Source organism: Nerophis ophidion, linkage group LG03 (genome assembly GCF_033978795.1).
Source record: "Nerophis ophidion isolate RoL-2023_Sa linkage group LG03, RoL_Noph_v1.0, whole genome shotgun sequence".
Classification (NCBI taxonomy): Eukaryota; Metazoa; Chordata; class Actinopteri; order Syngnathiformes; family Syngnathidae; genus Nerophis; species Nerophis ophidion.
This window is the reverse complement of record NC_084613.1, coordinates 86,526,501-86,549,893: the sequence shown is the minus strand read 5'-3', so window position 1 is coordinate 86,549,893 and position 23,393 is coordinate 86,526,501. Positions and strand designations below refer to the sequence as shown.

Here is a 23,393-nt window from a genome sequence, read left to right as displayed (position 1 = left end):
AGGACTGCACAAATCATTACGACTACAACATCCTCGGAAGAACCCACAAAAGGGCAAGGAAAACTCACACCCAGTGGGCAGGGAGAATTCACATCCAGTGGGACGCCAGTGACAATGCTGACTATGAGAAACCTTGGAGAGGACCTCAGATGTGGGCAACCCCCCCCCCCCCTCTAGGGGACCGAAAGCAATGGTTGTCGAGCGGGTCTAACATGATACTGTGAAAGTTCAATCCATAGTGGCTCCAAGACAGCAGTGAGAGTCCCGTCCACAGGAAACCATCTCAAGCGGATCAGCAGCGTAGAGATGTCCCCAACCGATACAGGCGAGCGGTCCATCCTGGGTCTCGACTCAGGACAGTCAGTACCTCATCCATGGTCATCGGACCGGACCCCCTCCTCAAGGGAGGGGGGGACATAGGAGAAAAAAGAAAAGAAGCGGCAGATCAACTGGTCTAAAAAGGAGGTCTATTTAAAGGCTAGAGTATACAGATGAGTTTTAAGATGAGACTTAAATGCTTCTACTTATGCTTATGCTACTAATGCTTATGCATTCATCCAAATGTTGTTTCTTCCATTTCTTGGTCCACAGTCGCTGGAAAGCACACGCAGGATGCTGCAGATGGCGGAGGAGGTGAACCCCACAAATATGTTTCCATTCCCCCCCCAGCCTGTAGATGTCTGACATTTGTATCTTGTTGCTGCCATTTTTAGAGCAAGGAGACGGGCACCAAAACCTTGGTGATGTTGGACCAGCAAGGAGGTGCAGCTTCTTCTCATTTTGCCGTGCATGAAAAGATGCTTTGTGTTGTGACGCGGCACGGCGTGTTTCAGAGCAGCTGAGCCGCGTGGAGGACGGCATGGACCAGATCAACCAGGACATGAGGTTGGCCGAGAAAAACCTGTCCGACCTCTCCAAGTGCTGCGGACTCTGCATCTGCCCGTGTAACAAGTACGCCGGTCATTCTTTTTGTGCTTCACAACTCAGTGGAGAATGTAACGATCGTTTTAAACGGGGGATTGTTCAGAACTCCTGTTTCCACGCCACAATAGGGTTTGTGGAGCTGTAATTTCATTTCACATTGCCGAGGTCAGTGTGTAGTTAAAAACTATTAGGGTTCTTGTTAGGACTGGGCAATATAGCTCAAAACTGAATCAATCAACCAATGTTTATTTACAAACCCCGTTTCCATATGAGTTGGGAAATTGTGTTTGATGTAAATATAAACAGAATACAATGATTTGCAAATCCTTTTCAAGCCATATTCAGTTGAATATGCTACAAAGACAACATATTTGATGTTCAAACTGATAAACATTGTTTTTGTGCAAATAATCATTAACTTTAGAATTTGATGCCAGCAACACGTGACAGAAGGTGGCAATAAATACTGATAATGTTGAGGAATGCTCATCAAACACTTATTTGGAACATCCCACAGGTGTGCAGGCTAATTGGGAACAGGTGGGTGCCATGATTGGCTATAAAAACAGCTTCCCAAAAAATGCTCAGTGTTTCACAAGAAAGGATGGGGCGAGGTACACCCCTTTGTCCACAACTGCGTGAGCAAATAGTCAAACAGTTTAAGAACAACCTTTCTCAAAGTGCAATTGCAAGAAATTTAGGGATTTCAACATCTACGCTCCATAATATCATCAAAAGGTTCAGAGAATCTGGAGAAATCACTCCATGTAAGCGGCATGGCCGGAAACCAACATTGAATGACAGTGACCTTTGATCCCTCAGACGGCGCTGTATCAAAAACTGACGTCAATCTCTAAAGGATATCACCACATGGGCTCAGGAGCACTTCAGAAAACCACTGTCAATAAATACAGTTGGTCGCTACATCTGTAATTGCAAGTTAAAGCTCTACTATGCAAAGCAAAAGCCATTTATCAACAACATTCAGAAACGCCGCCGGCTTCTCTGGGCCCGAGATCATCTAAGATGGACTGACGCAAAGTGGAAAAGTGTTCTGTGGCCTGACGAGTCCACATTTCAAATTGTTTTTGGAATTATTCGACATTGTGTCATCCGGACCAAAGCTGAAGCGAACCATCCAGAATGTTATCGACGCAAAGCTCAAAAGCCAGCATGTGTGATGGTATGGGGGTGCATTAGTGCCCAAGGCATGGGTAACTTACACATCTGTGAAGGCACCATTAATGCTGAAAGGTACATACAGCTTTTGGAACAACATATGCTGCCATCAAAGTCTGTTTCATGGACGCCCCTGCTTATTTCAGCAAGCCAATGCCAAGCCACATTCAGCACGTGTTACAACAGCGTGGCTTCATAAAAACAGAGTGCGGGTACTTTCCTGGCCCGCCTGCAGTCCAGACCTGTCTCCCATGGAAAATGTGTGGCGCATTATGAAGCGTAAAATAGGACAGCGGAGACCCCGGACTGTTGAAGGACTGAAGCTCTACATAAAACAAGAATGGGAAAGAATTCCACTTTCAAAGCTTCAACAATTAGTTTCCTCAGTTCCCAAACGTTTATTGAGTGTTGTTAAAAGAAAAGGTGATGTAACACAGTGGTGAACATGCCCTTTCCCAACTACTTTGGCACGTGTTGCAGCCATGAAATTCCAAGTTAATTATTATTTACAACAAAAAAAGAAAGTTTGAGTTTGAACATCAAATATGTTGTCTTTGTAGCATATTCAACTGAATATGGCTTGAAAAGGATTTGCAAATCATTGTATTCTGTTTATATTTACATCTAACACAGTTTCCCAACTCATGGAAACGGGGTTTGTATCTTTATTAATTTTTCGAATTGGGTTGGATGCTTTTTTTAAAGCAATATGTTTCTTCTGTAGTTGTGGGTTGAAAAGGTTGTTTAAGTTGTAATGACGACAAGTGATGTTCCCGCAATGCTCTCACGTTGAAGCACAAGATTCTTTGATGATTACCTAAAAGTGAGGTAGGAAAACGTGTGCGAGCGCTTTCAGCCGGTCGCATTGTTCTTCTGACGCTCCGCACTTCATCCAGGGTGACCTCCATCGAGAACGACTCGCGATACAAGCGCACGTGGGCCATCGGAGGAGGCGACGCCGACAGCCACGCGGACGGTTCCAAGGTGGTGTCGAGGCAGCCGTCGGCCGTGCGTAACGGCCAGGCGGGTCAGGTCAACGCCCCGCCGCCCTCCGGCCCGTACATCAAGAGGTGAGGTCGACGCCTTTTCAAAGCACGTGTCCGGAGCGCACTCTCAACAACAACACGGCCGCCGCAGGATAACCAACGACGCCCGCGAGGACGAGATGGAGGACAACCTGAACGTTGTCGGCGGAATCATCGGCAACCTGAAGACCATGGCGATGGACATGGGCACTGAGATCGACAAGCAAAACACTCAGATTGATCGCATCACTGACAAGGTAAACCACTTTATACTTCTTTTTAGACAATTCATTAAGACGTCTTTCTCACTTTGTTCGTAATATTAAAATAAATATCATCGTCAGCTCATTAAAATACATGAATCATTCATTTTTTCAACTTTCTTAAAAAACGTCACCAAAAGTGCAACGTAGATAGATAGATAGATAGATAGTACTTTATTTATTCCGTCAGGAGAGTTCCTTCAGGAAAATTACAATTTTCAGCACAATCCCATTCAAGATCAGACAAACATTACAGGGAGACAGAACAGGATCGCTGACGGGTCTGCCGGCTTCCAGCAAAAAAGATGACATACAGGTAAACAAGGGGGGAGGGGGGGGGAATAGAAGATTAAAATAAAATTAAAAAATCGGTCTTAGCCTAGGCCCTGGAGTGGGGGTGCAGACTGAGGCCAAAAGAAAAAAAAACCCAACAACAACTCATAGCCATAGTACACATCCCTCTTCCATGTGTGTAAGAGGGATGACATTTATTGATTATTTCACCCAAAAAGGACGTAACAATAGATGACTAATGGCATTGTAGTAACAATGAGTGTACATTATGTATTTTTCGGATTATAAGTCGCTCCGGAGTATAAGTCACACCTGCCGAAAATGCATAATAAAGAAGGGAAAAAACATATACGTTGCACTAGATCAGGGGTGGGCATTATGTCGATCTCGGAGGGTGTGTCAGTCGATCTCAAGCCAGGCATTAAAAAATAGACATAAAAATGAGCAATCATCAATCATACCAAGACTTCACTTTCGTCAGTTGTTTGACATTCTCGGCACCCGAGGATCTTGTGAGATGACGCTGGCTGCTGCGAGCTCATATTTAAGAAAACAATCACTAACAGGGCGGACGCAGAGAAACACATTTTATTTCTAGAGACTCCGTACCTACTGTCAAAACTCTAAAGACCGACTGCACAGTTCCTGTCTTCACCATAAAAGACCTGTTTCATCCTGCCTGTGCTAACAAAATAAGAGTCTCAGAAAGCTAGCAAGCTACGGAGTTTGATGCCAATGTATTTCTCCCCCGCCCTCAGCGACCGCTTTCTCACTTGCTTGCCCACCCGCACACTCACTGACGTCACTCACCTGCTGCCAGACATTAAAGGGCCACACACATATGCTACTCTCATAACAAAGTGTTTAAAAAGGAGTATGCAAGTTGGACAAATGAGATGCCAAATCCAACCACTTTCATGTGGTATTGGACAGAAAGGAGGACTTTTTTTTCTCCTCCATTTGAAAATGCGGACGTTATCATCATTACTGTCTAATTCCAATCAATGTAAGTTATCAGAATCAGGTAATACACCAACTTATATTCTTGTCTTCATGAAAGAAAGGAATCTATGTGTGTTAAACATGCTTGTATTATTAAACACCATTAACTTGTTAACAAAAATGTCTCTTTCATAAATAAATAAATATAAATTATAAATAGGAATGAGGTAGATCTCCTCGACTTGGTCAATTGAAAAGTAGCTCGCCTGCAGAAAAAGTGTGAGCGCCCCTGTACTACGCCATGCCGCCCCCATATAATATGTGGGATCAATAAAACTCATATTTAATTAACACAACCGTAAGGTGACTGGTTTGAAATTTAGAGAGTTCTTATATAAAAATTAACATTTTTAAAAGGTTGTAAACAGTTGTTTTTTATATAATTTAGTTAAGAAAATATTCCATTAATAATAATTCTTACTTCTCAATTAATTTACCACAAATTACCAGGATCTTTCAATTAACAGCAACCAAGGGTTTACTGTGTACGTTTTTTGCTCAACAAAATTAGATTTATTCTATGTTTTTGTTAAATTTTAAGATTATGACCTGTTTTTTTAATTCTAATTGCAACATTGTTTCTAGTAGTTGTTTTGCCTCAAGACAGCGGTTTTAAACTAGACAAACAAGTCAATGGCGTTTTAAAATCGTGTTTTTATATCCTTCGTCTTTTAGTAAAGGTTAAACCGTTTTTATCTTTTAACCTTTTTGAACAAGTCGTGCATGCTTTTATTTCAAGTGGCCTGGACTACTGCAATGCACTTTATGCTGGCATTAGCCAAAAAGCTCTCTCCCGGTTGCAGTTAGTCCAGAAGGCGGCAGCAGGACTTTTAACAGGGGCCAGGAAACGCCAGCATAGAACCCCAATTCTTGAGAGTTTGCACTGGCTCCCTGTTCATTCTAGAATTGATTTTAAAACATTGCTGTTTGTTTTTAAATCTTTACATGGACTCAATATATCTCGGACCTCATCCAAATTGACATTCTGCTCTGAGGTCCGAGAGCCAGTTCCAGCTTGTGGTGCCCAAGACCAGACTTAAGACCAGGGGAGACAGGGCCTTCTCTGTGGTCGGCCCTAAGCTCTGGAACACTCTGCCCCTCCACGTTCGAACTGCTTCCACAGTGGACTTTTTTAAGTCTCGTCTTAAGACCCACTTTTATTCTTTGGCTTTTAACACTACGTGAGTTGTGTGGTCCTCTGTTGTCCTCTGTGTTTTTTATACACTTTGATTTCTATTTTACTGTTTTAATTGATTTTACCCTTTAAGATAGTTTTTAATCATATTTGTTTTTATATTGTTTTTATTGGTTTTATATTTATTTTTTGTTTTTTCAGTCATTGGTGGAGCATAATATATATATATATATACTTTTTTTATCCATCCATCCATCCATTTTCTACTGCTTATTCCCTTTCGGGGTTGCGGGGGGCGCTGGCGCCTATCTCAGCTACAATCGGGCGGAAGGCAGGGTACACCCTGGACAAGTCGCCACCTCATCGCAGGATGAGATTATTTTCTTTTATTTATTTATTATTTTTTTTACAATTGTTTTTAACATGGCTGTGCAGCACTTTGGAAATGTTATTGTTGTTTAAATGTGCTATATAACTAAAGTGGATTGGATTGAAAAATGACTTGTAGTATTTCAAATTTAAGCAGGAAAAATAGATTTTTGTCGGTAATTTCTTCCGTTGCATTGTTCAGGACGAATGTAATTATTGAACTATTTCACAATTCGCCGATGAACTGTAGAAAACTTAAAAAAATGAAAAAAATTCAGTAATGAAAGTACGGTTTTGTCTACTTGTTTCCAGGCGGACATGAACAAACTGCGCATCGATGAAGCCAACACAAGAGCCAACAAGCTCCTCAACTAAAGACCAGCTGGTGCACACACACACGCACACACGCACACACACACACACACACACACACACACACACACACACACACACACGCACTCTGCAGGAAGAATTGAGAAGAAGTTACTGGACAAGTCAAAGGTATTCACCCGCCTTCTCATTCATACAATGACAAAGTGCCTCCAAACTCTGTGTGTTTAAGAATTAGGACGTCCTTACATTTGGACACGCAGCGTCTAAGTGCAAAGGTCAAAGGTCACACCACCTTTTGCCTTCTGCTCCTCGATACCAAAAATGAACAACTACATGTCGAACGTCAAAATGCTAATTAAGGCCGTGAAATGTGTCCCGCTCCCATTGGTCGGTGTGTAATTATTATTATTGTGTATAATTGACTATTTAATTCAGCTGTGAATAAACATTCTCTTTTTATTTGTTGACTTCTAAGTATATTTCATGGAAGTTGACGCTCCCCCACGCAATGCAGGCTAACACTGTGTGCCATGTAAATAGAGTTGGCAGCTAGCGTGTTAGCATTCGTGTAAATAATTTCACAAGCTGCACAATGTTCAAACAAAACATGTTCCTTTGTATTTTGTTTCCTTCTGCTAAGGGGTTGTGGTCAATAAAGCTTATCATAGAGCGATGGTTTCTTATTGTTTAATCGTCAACAAACATAAGATATGTAGTCCTGTGTTCACACGTCAAAGAGTACAAAAGATTGGTACCAAGTAGAAATGCGGCACAAATGACAGCTTGATTGGTGTTTAGCAAACAATAAAAACAAAATGTGTCCCTCAAAACATCACATTTCCTTTCATTTCCTTTTTTAATTCTCAGGACACAACATCAAACAATAGCACCATAAGTTAAATCAGTAATAAAATAATTTCATGCTGAATACTGCATTTGTTCATTTGGACTGTGAGGGCCACGCTGAAAAGGAAAAAAATAGCAGGAAAAAGTGATAAGTGTGACTTTGTTCATTTTCTTTCACTTCTAAAAGTCTCAGTAGGAAAGACTAGACTTCCTAATCAGGACCTTCTAGTTCCATCTAGGTTTTACTTCGCTAGCTGAGAGACGTAATCCCTCAAGAGTGTCTCTCAGGCTTATGGTCCTCCTCCTCGTCTGCATTCAACCTCACTTGAGCCTTGTAACGTAATTGTCCTTCTCATCAACATTAACACTATAATATTCTCTGAAAAATAACATAATATTGACTACTTTCTCCTGAAAAAGGTGCTTGGTCAATAAGCACTACTATAATATAACTGCATATTCAAATAATCCATCCATCCATTTTCTACCGCTTATTCCCTTTCGGGGTCGCGGGGGGCGCTGGCGCCTATCTCAGCTACAATCGGGCGGAAGGCAGGGTACACCCTGGACAAGTCGCCACCTCGTATTTCATAATTTAATAATCACTATGAACTCAACAAACTTTCTTGTAACTTTCTTAGAATTTTTAATCTCATGAACAAACTTCCTTGACTTTTCTCTCATTACAATAAATAAGATTTCCCTTCACCTGCTTTGTCAAATTCTAGCTTTGGTTTTTTAAATTAATCTCTTATCACATTGTTTATCTTGTAACTTTATTTGAAACTCTTTAAAAAGGATTACGTTTTCGGATATTCTTTTTTTAAAAGTCCTAAATGTATTCTCGTAAGACAACTTAAAACCGCTCTTAACATTAAACTTATTTCTCGTAATATTCTTGGAATTTTAAATCTCATGATTTAAAATTCTTGTGATTATGGAAAAAAAGTTAATGGTAATATTACGTTGTCTTGTACTACTGCAACTTTGATGTAGATTGTTTCTTCTAAAAGTGACTTGAACTAAATTTGTCTTATTTTAAAAATATTTTTCTGATTTGAAAAATAGGTTCATTAAAAAAAAATTTTTTTTTAATGTTTTCTATTATATTGAAACATTCGTAAAAAAAAAATTTCGTTAAACTTTTAACAAAAAAAAGCTATTTCATTTTTTTTCTTTGATAAACTTACTAATTTATAACTTCTTGTTTTTGAAATATTTTTCGCAATTTTTTTTTTCTCTCAATATTTCGAATTGTTTTCTCCTGACATTGCAAATTTTCCTCCTATTTTTCTGTGCAAGATTGAAATTGGCTCCCGGTCCGCACATCTGTGGACAGATAAACTTTTATAGTATGTTTTTTTTCCAATGTGGCCCCATTACTCAAATAAGTAGCACCATGTTATTACTGCATATTCCAAATGACTGCTTTAAAATGGACATTTTCAGACCTAATTTCTGTTAAAAGACAACTTAATAGTCACTCTTACTGTGAACTTTTTTCTCTTCATTCATGAACAAATATCTTGTCATCACAAAGAAAAATGTATCGTAATATTCAAACTTCTCGTAATATAGTTTTCTTGTACTATTGCAACTTTGTTGACATAAAATGACTTAACATTAATTAATGACTTAAGTGGAAATTCCGTCTGTACTTGTTTTTTTCAAATTTATAAAGTAAATGTAAAAACTCACGGCTTGTTTAATTTCTAATACATAATTAAATTTTAATTTTTTGTTTTCTTATAGATTAAAACATTTTTAAATTTAAAGTTTTACATTTAAAAATGAACATTTTTGGTTAAATATTCCCAAAGAATTCACAACAAAAATAATTCTGACTTTTTTTTCAATGTTTGAACGATTGGGGGGCGGAGCTAAAACTTCAATTAATAATTTTTTCTTGAAATTATTTTTTTTTCCTTCCAAAAAATAATTCTACAATAAAAATTCCGACTTATTTGTCATTACATTGCATATGAAGAAATGCTACTTTTTTCGGCTAAATTGACTTGATTTTTTTTTTTTTTATTATTTTAAAAGAAAAAGTAATCGTAAAAATTCACAACTTATTAATTTAATTCATTTAAAATATTTTAAACGTTTTTTTGTTATAGATTAAATCATTTTAAATTTAAAGTCTTACATTTAAAAAGTACAATTTTTAGTGAAATATTTTCAAAAATGTTACTACATTTTGACCTTTTCCTAAAGTTTGACGATTTTTTGGGGAGGACTAAAATTACAAATTATTATTTTTTTTTTAGATATTTTACTTTTTTTTCCCCTCGCAAAAAAATGTAATAAAACTTCCGACTTATTTTGCCATTACATTCCTTTTTATTGCCCTGAATAAATGCTACTTTTCTCTGCTAAATTTACTTGATTTTTTTCAGATTTAAAAAGAAAAAGGAAACAAAAATACACAAGTTGTTACATTTTTAATACACAATTTTAATATAAAAAAAACAAAAAACATTACATTTTAAATGTAAAGTTTTACAAATAAAAATTTGAATTAAGTATTTTCAAACATTTTACAACAAAAAAAACGCCATCGGCTTGAACGATTTTGGAGGGGACTAAAACTTTTATAAATTATTTTTTCTTGAAATATTTAACTTTTTCTTTCCCCTTGCAAAAAAAAAAATCAATAAAAATTTTGACTCATTTTGTCATTACATTGCATATTATTGCCCTGAGGAAATGCTACTTTTCTCTGATAGAGATTTACTTAATTTTTTTCAGATTTAAACGTAAAAAATCATGACTTGTTTAATTTGTAATACATTTTAAAATAAAAAATTCTTAGATTAAAACATTTTAAAGTGAAATTTTTACATTTAAAAATGACAAATTTAGTTAAATATTTAAAAATTTTAAAACCAAAATACATTGTGACTTTGAATGATTGGGGGGGACTACAACTTAAATTACTAATACTTTTTTTTTAAATATTTGACCCATCCCCCCTCAAAAAAAATAATTCCACCATAAAAAATTGTCATTACATTGCATATTATCACACTAAAGAAATGCTACTTTCTTTTGCTAAATTTACTTGATTTTTTTCAGATTTGCAAAGAAAAGGTAAACACAAGAATGTCGTAATGATTTGCGCAGCCCTTTGAGACACTAGTGATTTAGAGCTATATAAATTAACATTGATTGATTGATTAATAACAATTCAAGACTTGTAAAATTGTTAATACACCATTTTAAATATTTAAAAAAGTTTTACATATAAAAATTTAAATGTTTAGGTATTTTCAAACATTTTACAACAACAAAAAATTCTGACTTTTTTTTAATGTTTGAACGATTTTAGAGGGTAGTAAAACTTAAATAACAAATTATTTTTTCCTTGAAATATTTAACTTTTTTCTTTCCCCTCGCAAAAAAAAAAGTCTATAAAAATTCTGACTCCTTACATTGCATATTATTGCCCTGAAGAAATGCAACTTTGCTCTGCTAACTTTACTTGATTTTGTGCAGATTTAAAAAGAAAAAGTAAATGTAAAAAATCATGACTTGTTTGGTTTTTAAAACATTTTAATATTTTTAAATGATTTTTCTTAGATTAAAACATTTAAAAGTTTTACATTTAAAAATGACAATTTTTTTTTACAACAAAAATACATTTGGACTTTTTTTTCTCAATGTTTGAATGATTTTGGGGGTAGGACTAAAACTTAAATTACTAATAGTTTTTCTTGAAATATTTTACTGTATTTTTTTCCCTTGCAAAAAAAAACAATTGTGCAATAAAAAATCTGACTTATCTTGTCATTACATTGCATATGAAGAAATGCTACTTTTCTTTGCTAAATTTACTTTAATATTTTTTTAGATTTTAAACTAAAAAGTAATCGTAAAAATTCACAACTTGTTTAATATATTAATTCATCATTTTAATTTTTAAAACTTTTTTTCCTCATAGATTAAATCATTTTAAATTTAAAGTCTTACATTTGCATTACATTGCATGTTATCGCCCTGAGGAAATGCTACTTATTTCTGCTAAATTTACTTAATTTTTTGTAGATTTAGGAAGAAAAGGTAAACATAAAAATTCACGTCTTGTTTATAAATTTGTTAATACACCATTTTAATATTTTAAAAAGTTTTACATTTAAAAATACTTTTTTTTACGTATTTTCAAACATTTTACAACAAAGATGAATTTGGAATTTTTTTTCTCAATGTTTGAATTATTTTATTATTATTTTTTTTGAAATGTTTACTTTAAAAAAAAAAAAAAATTATTCTTCAATGAAAATTGTCATTACATTGCATATCATCGCCCTGAAGAAATGCTACTTTTCTCTGCTAAATTTCTTGATTTTTTTCAGAATTTAAAAGAAAAGGTAAACACAAAATTTCACGACTTGTTACATTTAAAAAATTTAAATTTGTAGTTTTTTTGAAACATTTTACAACCAAAATAAATCAGGACTTTTTTTTCTCAATGTTTGAACAATTTTGGGGGTGGAACTAAAACTTAAATTACTAATAATTTTTTCTTGAAATGTTTAACCCCCCCCCAAAAAAAGTATATAAAAATTCCGACTCACTTCGTCATTACATTGCATATTATTGTCCTGAAGAAATGTGACTTGTTAAATTGTTAATACACCGTTTTAATATTTTAAAGCGTTTTACATTTAAAAATAAAAATGTTTAGGTTTTTTCAAACATTTTACAACAAAAATAAATTTGGACTTTTTTTTCTCTGTTTGAATGATTTTTTGGGGGGAGGGACTAAAACTTAACTTATTAATAATTTTTTCTTGAAATGTTTAACTTTTTTTCCCTCTTTTAAAAAAAAATTATTCGACAATAAAAAATGTAATTACATTGCATATCATCGCCCTGAAGAAATGCTACTTTTCTATGCTAAATTTACTTGATTTTTTCAGATTGTAAAAGAAAAGGCAAAAACAAAATTTCACGACTTGTTAAATTGTTTAATACACCATTTTAAGATTGTAAAAAGTTTTACATTTAAAAATTTTAAATTTGTAGGTATTTTGAAACATTTTACAACCAAAATAAATTTGGACTTTTTTTTTTTTCTCAATGTTTGAAAAATGTTGGCGGCGGAACTAAAACTTAAATTACTAATAATTTTTTCTTGAAATGTTTAATTCCCCCCCCCCCACCCTCTCAAAAAAAAGTATATAAAAATTCCGACTCATTTTGTCATTACATTGCATATTATTGCCCTGAAGAAATGTGACTTGTTAAATTGTTAATACACCGTTTTAATATTTCATAGAGTTTTACATTTAAAAATAAAAATGTTTAGGTTTTTTCAAACATTTTACAACAAAAATAAATTTGGACTTTTTTTTCTCTGAATGATTTTTTGGGGGGAGGGACTAAAACTTAAATCACTAATAATTTTTTCTTGAAATGTTAAACTTTTTTTCCCTCTTTCAAAAAAAAAATAATTCTACAATAAAAAGTCATTACATTGCATATCATCCCCTGAAGAAATGCTACTTTTCTATGCTAAATTTACTTGATTTTTTCAGATTTTAAAAGAAAAGGCAAACACAAAATTCCACGACTTGTCAAATTGTTTAATACACCATTTTAAGATTTTAAAAAGTTTTACATTTAAAAATTTTAAATTTGTAGGTATTTTCAAACATTTTAGGACTTTTTTTTTCTCAATGTTTGAACAATTTTGGAGGTGAAACTAAACTTAAATTACTAATAATTTTTTCTTGAAATGTTTAATTTTTTTTTTCCCCCCCTCTCAAAAAAAAAGTATATACAAATTCCGACTCATTTTGTCATACATTGCATATTATTGCCCTGAAGAAATGTGACTTGTTAAATTGTTAATACACCGTTTTAAAGAGTTTTACATTTAAAAATAAAAATATTTAGGTTTTTTCAAACATTTTACAACAAAAATTAATTTGGACTTTTTTTTCTCTGTTTGAATGATTTTTTGGGGGGAGGGACTAAAACTTAACTTACTAATAATTTTTCTTGTTTAACTTTTTTTCCCGCTTTTTAAAAAAAAATAATTCTGCGATAAAAATGTCATTACTGGCATATCATCGCCCTGAAGAAATGCTACTTTTCTATGCTAAATTTACTTGATTTTTTTCAGATTTTGAAAGAAAAGGCAAACACAAAATTTCCCGACTTGTTAAATTGTTTAATACACCATTGTAAAAAGTCTTACATTTAAAAATTTTAAATTTGTAGGTATTTTCAAACATTTTACAACCAAAATAAATTTGGACTTTTTTTTTATCAATGTTTAAAACATTTTAGGGGTGGAACTAAAACCTAAATTACTAATAATTTTTTCTTGAAATGTTTAATTTTTTTTTTTTTCCCCCTCTCAAAAAAAAAGTATATACAGATTCCGACTCATTTTATCATTACATTGCATATTATTGCCCTGAAGAAATGTGACTTGTTAAATTGTTAATACACCGTTTTAATATTTTAAAGAGTTTTACATTTAAAAATAAAAATGTTTAGGTTTTTTCAAACATTTTACAACAAAAATTAATTTGGACTTTTTTTTCTCTGTTTGAATGATTTTTTGGGGGGAGGGACTAAAACTTAATTTACTAATAATTTTTTCTTGAAATGTTTAACTTTTTTTCCCGCTTTTTAAAAAAAAATAATTCTACAATAAAAAGTCATTACATTGCATATCATCGCCCTGAAGAAATATTACTTTTCTATGCTAAATTTACTTGATTTTTTCAGATTTTAAAAGAAAATTTCACAACTTGTCAAATTGTTTAGTACACCATTTTAAGATTTTAAAAAGTTTTACATTTAAAAATTTTAAATTTGTAGGTATTTTCAAACATTTTAGGACTTTTTTTTTCTCAATTTTTGAACAATTTTGGAGGTGGAACTAAACTTAAATTACTAATAATTTTTTCTTGAAATGTTTAATTTTTTTTTTTTTTCCCCCTCTCAAAAAAAAAGTATATAAAAATTCCGACTCATTTTATCATTACATTGCATATTATTGCCCTGAAGAAATGTGACTTGTTAAATTGTTAATACACCGTTTTAATATTTTATAGAGTTTTACATTTAAAAATAAAAATGTTTAGGTTTTTTCAAACATTTTACAACAAAAATACATTTGGACTTTTTTTCTCGATGTTTGAATGATTTTTTGGGGGAGGGACTAAAACTTAACTTACTAATAATTTTTTCTTGAAATGTTTAACTTTTTTTCCCTCTTTTAAAAAAAAAATATTCTACAATAAAAATTGTCATTACATTGCATATCATCGCCCTGAAGAAATGCTACTTTTCTATGCTAAATTTACTTGATTATTTTCAGATTTTAAAAGAAAAGGCAAAAACAAAATTTCACGACTTGTTAAATTGTTTAATACACCATTTTAAGATTTTAAAAAGTTTTACATTTAAAAATTTTAAATTTGTAGGTATTTTGAAACATTTTACAACCAAAATAAATTTGGACTTTTTTTTTCTCAATGTTTGAAACATTTTGGAGGTGGAACTAAAACTTAAATTACTAATAATTTTTTCTTGAAATGTTTAATTTTTTTTTTTCCCCCCTCTCAAAAAAAAAGTATATAAAAATTCCGACTCATTTTGTCATTACATTGCATATTATTGCCCTGAAGAAATGTGACTTGTTAAATTGTAAATACACCATTTTAATATTTTAAAGAGTTTTACATTTAAAAATAAAAATGTTTAGGTTTTTTCAAACATTTTACAACAAAAATACATTTGGACTTTTTTTCTCGATGTTTGAATTATTTTTTGGGGGGGAGGGACTAAAACTCAACTTACTAATATTTTTTCTTGAAATGTTTAACTTTTTTTCCCGCTTTTTAAAAAAAAAAAAATTCTACGATAAAAATGTCATTAAATGGCATATCATCGCCCTGAAGAAATGCTACTTTTCTATGCTAAATTTACTAGATTTTTTTCAGATTTTGAAAGAAAAGGCAAACACAAAATTGTTTAATACACCATTGTAAAAAGTTTTACATTTAAAAATTTTAAATTTGTAGGTATTTTCAAACATTTTACAACCAAAATTAATTTGGACTTTTTTTTTTCTCAATGTTTGAAACATTTTAGGGGTGGAACCAAAACTTAAATTACTAATAATTTTTTCTTGAAATGTTTAATTTTTTTTTTTTTCCCCCCCCTCAAAAAAAAAGTATATACAAATTCCGACTTTTTGTCATTACATTGCATATTATTGCCCTGAAGAAATGTGACTTGTTAAATTGTTAATACACCGTTTTAATATTTTATAGAGTTTTACATTTAAAAATAAAAATATTTAGGTTTTTTCAAACATTTTATAACAAAAATTAATTTGGACTTTTTTTTCTCTGTTTGAATGATTTTTTGGGGGGGAGGGACTAAAACTCAACTTACTAATATTTTTTCTTGAAATGTTTAACTTTTTTTCCCGCTTTTTAAAAAAAAAAATTCACGATAAAAATGTCATTAAATGGCATATCATCTACCTGAAGAAATGCTACTTTTCTCTGCTAAATTTACTTGATTTTTTTCAGATTTTGAAAGAACAGGCAAACACAAAATTGTTTAATACACCATTGTAAAAAGTTTTACATTTAAAAATTTTTAATTTGTAGGTATTTTCAAACATTTTACAACCAAAATTAATTTGGACTTTTTTTTTCTCAATGTTTGAAACATTTTAGGGGTGGAACTAAAACTTAAATTACTAATAATTTTTTCTTGAAATGTTTAATTTTTTTTTTTTTTCCCCCCTCTCAAAAAAAAAGTATATACAAATTCCGACTTTTTGTCATTACATTGCATATTATTGCCCTGAAGAAATGTGACTTGTTAAATTGTTAATACACCGTTTTAATATTTTAGTTTTACATTTAAAAATAAAAATATTTAGGTTTTTTCAAACATTTTACAACAAAAATTAATTTGGACTTTTTTTTCTCTGTTTGAATGATTTTTTTGGGGGGAGGGACTAAAACTTAACTTACTAATATTTTTTTCTTGAAATGTTTAACTTTTTTCCCGCTTTTTAAAAAAAATAATTCTACAATAAAAATGTCATTACTGGCATATCATCGCCCTGAAGAAATGCTACTTTTCTCTGCTAAATTTACTTGATTTTTTCAGATTTTAAAAGAAAAGGTAAACACAAAATTCCACGACTTGTTAAATTGTTCAATACACCATTGTAAAAAGTTTTACATTTAAAAATTTTAAATTTGTAGGTATTTTCAAACATTTTACAACCAAAATTAATTTGGACTTTTTTTTTTTCTCAATGTTTGAAACATTTTAGGGGTGGAACTAAAACTTAAATTATTAATAATTTTTTCTTGAAATGTTTAATTTTTTTTTTTTTCCCCCTCTCAAAAAAAAAGTATATAAAAATTCCGACTCATTTTATCATTACGTTGCATATTATTGCCCTGAAGAAATGTGACTTGTTAAATTGTTAATACACCGTTTAAATATTTGAAAGAGTTTTACATTTAAAAATAAAAATGTTTAGGTTTTTTCAAACATTTTACAACAAAAATACATTTGGACTTTTTTTCTCGATGTTTGAATGATTTTTTGGGGGGAGGGACTAAAACTTAAATTACTAATAGTTTTTTCTTGAAATATTTTACTGTATTTTTTTTTCCTTGCAAAAAAAAATAATTGTACAATAAAAATTCCGACTTATCTTGTCATTACATTGCATATGAAGAAATGCTACTTTTCTTTGCTAAATTTACTTTAATATTTTTTTTAGATTTTAAACTAAAAAGTAATCGTAAAAATTCACAACTTGTATATTAATTCATTCAAACTATGTTTGAATGATTTTTTGGGGGAGGGACTAAAACTTAACTTACTAATAATTTTTTCTTGAAATGTTAAACTTTAAAATGGCATATCATGGCCCTGAAGAAATGCTTAATTGAGCCCTGAGCCGCACTTCATTAGTTGTGTCCTTGTCAGTGTGGCCCCAACACACCTGGTGCTGACATAAAGAAGAACTGCTAGAACATAAAAGTGTGTTGCTATGACTACAGTTGACAAGCGTGTGTGTGGAAGGTTGGTCACATATTGCAAAGTTAAAAGGAAAAAAATAAAATAAGGTAAAGCCAAACAATCTTTGGTTGAGTGTGAAAGAAGATTTAAATTGTTCAACAAAAGAGGCAAAAGAGATGTTTTCTAGAAGCGATGTTACAAATGCCTGCATAGAGCGTGCTGAAATAGATTGTACACAAATAGGCGTGTCAGCCAGCCCCTGAAGATATTCTTTTTATTTCTTCTTGGCAAAGCGACTGAACTTTTTGTCTTTCTTGGCGGGGGAGGAGGTGAGTGGGGGCAGACTGAGGGCTTTGGGGGTCTCTGAGGACAACCTTGCTGCCCCCTCTTCCTCCGCCAGGGGCTGCAGGGCCCTCGCCATCGCTCGGCTCCAACGCTGCAGCTCCTCCTGAAACACAACAATTTGCCTTCGAGTTACAGTAGCAGTGTTTGCCCCAGAATATTTCTTAGTTATGGTGGTGTCTCTCCAGGGGGGAGGGGGCTGGGTGGTGTAAGGAACAGTGTCATTTGGCCTGTCTTCATCTCATCACTGCCTGGGGGGGGCAATAGACTACAGACTATGGTGAAGTAGGCCGGCTTCGTCGCGTGAAGAAGCCTACAATTTTTGGTCGTGTTTTCCGCTCCGTATGCTGAATGGCAATATTATTTCCGTAAAGTAAAAACAAAACACAAAACAGTCCTAGTCACCTGAGATACAGAATACCGTATTTTTTGGACTATAAGTCGCTCCGGAGTATAAGTCGCACCTGCCGAAAATGCATAATAAAGAAGGAAAAAACATATACAAGTCGCACTGGAGTATAAGTCGCATTTTTGGGGTAAATATACTTGATAAAAGCCAAAACCAAGAATAGATATTTGAAAAGCAATTTAAAATAAATAAAGAATAGTGAACAACAGGCTGAATAAGTGTAGGTTATAAAGTAAAAACAAAACACAAAACAGTCCTAGTCACCTGAGATTCGGAGTACCGTATTTTACGGAGTATAAGTCGCTCCAGAGTATAAGTCGCACCTGCCGAAAATGCATAATAAAGAAGGAAAAAACATATATAAGTCGCACTGGAGTATAAGTCGCATTTTTGGGGGAAATATATTTGATAAAATCCAACAGCAAGAATAGACATTTGAAAGGCAATTTAAAATAAATAAAGAATAGCGAACAACAGGCTGAATAAGTGTAGGTTATAAAGTAAAAACAAAACACAAAACAGTCCTAGTCACCTGAGATACGGAGTACCGTATTTTACGGAGTATAAGTCGCTCCAGAGTATAAGTCGCACCTGCCAAAAATGCATAATAAAGAAGGAAAAAACATATACAAGTCGCACTGGAGTATAAGTCGCATTTTTGGGGTAAATATACTTGATAAAAGCCACAACCAAGAATAGACATTTGAAAGGCAATTTAAAATAAATAAAGAATAGTGAACAACAGGCTGAATAAGTGTAGGTTATAAAGTAAAAACAAAACACAAAACAGTCCTAGTCACCTGAGATTCGGAGTACCGTATTTTACGGAGTATAAGTCGCTCCAGAGTATAAGTCGCACCTGCCGAAAATGCATAATAAAGAAGGAAAAAACATATATAAGTCGCACTGGAGTATAAGTCGCATTTTTGGGGGAAATTTATTTGATAAAACCCAACAGCAAGAATAGACATTTGAAAGGCAATTTAAAATAAATAAAGAATAGTGAACAACAGGCTGAATAAGTGTAGGTTATAAAGTAAAAACAAAACACAAAACAGTCCTAGTCACCTGAGATACGGAGTACCGTATTATCCGGAGTATAAGTCGCTCCAGAGTATAAGTCGCACCTGCCGAAAATGCATAATGAAGACGGAAAAAAACATTTATAAGTCGCACTGGAGTATAAGTCGCATTTTTGGGGGAAATTTATTTGATAAAACCCAACAGCAAGAATAGACATTTGAAAGGCAATTTAAAATAAATAAAGACTAGTGAACAACAGGCTGAATAAGTGTAGGTTATATGAGGCATAAATAAGCAACTGCTATGTTAACCTAACATATTATGGTAAGAGTCATTCAAATAACTATAACATATAGAACAGGGGTAGGGAACCTATGGCTCTAGAGCCAGATGTGGCTCTTGATGACTACATCTGGCTCTCAGATAAATCTTAGCTGACATTGCTTAACACGATAAGTAATGAATAATTCCGCTGGTAATCACAGTGTCAAAAATAACGTTCAAAATATAAAACATTCTCATGCATTTTCATCCATCCATCCGGTTTCTACCGCACCTGTTCAAGAAGTCGCATTAATGGTAAAAAGTGTTTTATTTATTGTTGGTTAGCCTCAGAATAACAATGTTATTAAAAAGAATAAGAGACTTATTATACTCTAAAAATGTTGGTCTTTCTTAAAAATGCACGCATTTAGTTGTATTCAGTGTTAAAAATAAATGAATTATATGTCTCTCACGGAAATACTTTTAAAAATATTTGGCTTGAATGGCTCTCTCAGCCAAAAAGGTCCCCGACCCCTGATATAGAACATGCTATACCTTTACCAAACTATCTCTCACTCCTAATCCATAAATCCCATGAAATCTTCTTCCTCGATGTCGCTTCTAAACAACTCTGCCGCTTCCTCTTGTCCTTTTCTGCTGCATATTTCACTACATCCATCTTGTAATCTGCACTACATGATTTCCTTTTCAACGCCATTTTTGTTCAGCCCTTCTCAGTTTTTATAAGTTACCGCCAACCAAGAAATTATCCATTTTAATAGCTACGGCAGTAGCATATAGCAGTTAGCATTCCATGACCCCACTAGAGAAAAGCGCTATATAAATATAATTCAATTCAATTCAGCTTGCGTCCTCCTGCAGCTGCGGACTATTACCTCCTCCCACCAGAGACACTGGTGATCACCACACCCTCCGACTTTCAGGTACCATATAATCTCACTAAAACACCAGTAACACAATAAGCAGATAAGGGGTTTTCCAGAATTATCCTAGTAAATGTGTCTAATAACATCTGAATCGCTCCCACTGCCCTCGCCTTTTTTTTTTCCTAGTCCTTCACTCTCACTTTCCTCATCCACGAATCGTCTATCCTTGCTCAAATTAATGGGGCAATCGTCTCTTTCTCGGTCCGAATCGCTCTCGCTGCTGGTGGCCATGATTATAAACAATGTGAGGATGTGAGGAGCTCCACAACCCGTGACATCACGCGCACATCGTCTGCTACTTCCGGTACAGGCAAGGCTTTTTTATTAGCAACCAAAAGTTGCCAACTTTATCCTCGATGTTCTCTACTAAATCCTTTCAGCAAAAATATGGCGAAATGATGAAGTATGACACATAGAATGGACCTGCTATCCCCGTTTAAATGAGAACATCTCATTTCAGTAGGCCTTTAAAAAAAAATAATGCACTTTGTGACTTCAATAATAAATAAGGCAGTTCCATGTTGGCATTTTTTGCCATAAGATGAGTTGATTTATTTTGGAAGAACCTTGTTACATTGTTTAAGGCAGGGGTGCCCATTACGTCGATGGCGAGCTACCAGTCGACCGCGGGGGGTGTGTCAGTCCATCTCCAGCCAGGCTTTTTAAAAAAAAATAGACCTAAAAATGAGTGATCATCAATCTTCACCAAGACGTCACTTAAATGACATTCACGGTACCGGAGGGTCTTGTGAGATGACGCTGGCTGCTGCAAGATCATTATTATGAAAATATGACCGAGAGGAAGGCCAGAAACACTTTTTATTTCAACAGACTCTCGCGCCGTACCTTCCGTCAAAACTCTAAAGGCCGACTGCACATTTCCTATCTTCACAATAAAAGCCCCGCTTCATGCTGCCTGCGCTAACTAAATACAGAGTCTGGGAAAACTGGCGTGCACAAGTCCGAGACTCTTATTTTGTTAGCGCAGGCAGCATGAAGCAGGGCTTTTATTGTGAAGATAGGAAATGTGCAGTCGGCCTTTAGAGTTTTGACGGAAGGGACGGCGCGAAAGTCTGTTGAAATAAAAAGTGTTTCTCGCCTTCCTCTCTGTCATTTTTTCATAATAATGAACTGGCAGCAGCCAGCGTCATGTCACAAGACCCTCGGGTGCCGTGAATGTCAATCAAGCAAGCTACGGAATTTGCCGCCAATGTTTTTCTTGTAAAGTGTATGGAAGCTGGATGAATTAGATGCCAAAAACCAACCACTTTCATGTGGTATTGTACAGAAAGGACAACTTTTTTTCTCCTCCATTTGAAAATGTGGGCGTTATCATCATTACTGTCTGATTCCAATCAATGCAAGTCATCAGAATCAGGTAATACACCAACTTATATTCTTGTCTTTGTGAAAGAAAGACATCTATATGTGTTACACATGCTTGTATTATCATTAAACACATTTAACTTGTTTACAAAAATGTCTCTTTCATAAATAAATAAATATAAATGATATATATAAATGAGGTGGATCCCCTCGAGTTGGTCAATTGAAAAGTAGCTCACCTGCAGAAAAAGTGTGGGCACCCCTGGTTTAATGCATCCAGCAAGGGCATCACAACAAAATGAGGCATAATAATGTGTTCATTCCACCACTGTATCAGTTGATATCAGAATCGGTAATTAACAATTATCGGATATCGGCAAAAAAGCCATTATTGGACATCTCTACTTATTAGTTCACTTTTTGCACCATTTTTGATTGATTGATACTTTTATTAGTAGATTGCACAGTTCAGTACATATTCTGTACAATTGATCACTAAATGGTAACACCCCAATAAGTTTGTCAACTTAAAAATCAATTCATGGTAAGAGTGAGAAGGCTTTTCTGGTGGCAGTGCGTCAAAGGAAAGCGTCCGCGTGTAAGTGAGAAAGACGCTCAGAGAGGAAAACATAAATTAAATATAAAAATGTGGCTTTCAGCGGCGGCCATCATTAGGGATAAAGATGTTAATTAAATCCACGTTTTTCTGAGTTTTGTGGACTTTAACAAACTTACCTCGTCTTTGCACTGGAACAAATATTCACTGCCGTCGCTCAGGCTGTCAGACAAGAGAGAGAGAGAGAAGGTTGAGTTGGAACGCTGAGGGCGCTGACTTCAAAGCACGTCTCACCGTAGCTTGGCAACGTTTTTCTTCTTCTTGTAGTTTGCCAGCAGCTCCCAGCTAGCGTTGGCGAGCAGCAGGGGGTCCTCGCCGTGAAACGTGATGCCGTGGCCGAAGCTTTTGGCGTCCTTGTAGGCCGAGAGCTGACCGGGCTTCAGCACGCAGTACAAGTTTGTCCAGGACCTGAAACACACACACAACTTTGGTCAGTGGCGCTTGAGAACAATACAAAACTAGCTTTAGCATCGACTCAAACCTCGATCATGGCTTTATTTCTTGTCAAGGAACACATTTATTGTCATGCAATTCCATTTGTAAAGAAACTAAATATTAACTTAAAATCACAACTTTTTGAGTAAAATGTATTATTTTCATAGCAAACCTTCTTTTTTTAAAGATTTCCTCAAAATGACATAAATTTTCCTTTTGGGAAAATACCGTATTTTTCAGAGTATAAGTCGCACCTGCCGAAAATGCATAATAAAGAAGGAAAAAACATATATAAGTCGCACTGGAGTATAAGTCGCATTTTTGGGGGAAATTTATTTGATAAAACCCAACAGCAAGAATAGACATTTGAAAGGCAATTTAAAATAAATAAAGAATAGTGAACAACAGTCTGAATAAGTGTAGGTTATATGAGGCATAAATAAGCAACTGCTATGTTAACCTAACATATTATGGTAAGAGTCATTCAAATAACTATAACATATAGAACATGCTATACCTTTACCAAACTATCTCTCACTCCTAATCCATAAATCCCATGAAATCTTATACGTCTAGTCTCTTATGTGAATGAGATAAATAATATTATTTGATATTTTACGGTAATGTGTTAATAATTT

General features: G+C 33.9%; 2 protein-coding genes across 3 annotated transcripts in view; one reads left to right on the top strand and one right to left on the bottom strand.

Moving 5' to 3' along the window:
* The window catches only part of LOC133550173 (synaptosomal-associated protein 23-like), a 45,240-nt gene extending 38,046 nt beyond the window's left edge, over positions 1-7,194 (top strand). For both annotated transcript variants that reach the window (XM_061896280.1, XM_061896279.1), the window contains exons 3-8: positions 592-633; positions 714-762; positions 834-951; positions 3,000-3,173; positions 3,241-3,385; positions 6,504-7,194. In XM_061896280.1, the coding sequence (XP_061752264.1) occupies positions 592-633; positions 714-762; positions 834-951; positions 3,000-3,173; positions 3,241-3,385; positions 6,504-6,566 (591 nt within the window). In that variant the 3' untranslated portion in view covers positions 6,567-7,194. The remainder of the gene's footprint in view (positions 1-591; positions 634-713; positions 763-833; positions 952-2,999; positions 3,174-3,240; positions 3,386-6,503) is intronic.
* Position 7,195: 1 nt separating this feature from the next.
* The window catches only part of sptb (spectrin, beta, erythrocytic), a 180,141-nt gene continuing 163,943 nt past the window's right edge, over positions 7,196-23,393 (bottom strand). Inside the window, 3 exon segments of the mRNA XM_061896277.1 lie at positions 7,196-17,841; positions 22,440-22,482; positions 22,555-22,728. Of these exon segments, the coding sequence (XP_061752261.1) occupies positions 17,668-17,841; positions 22,440-22,482; positions 22,555-22,728 (391 nt within the window). The 3' untranslated portion in view covers positions 7,196-17,667.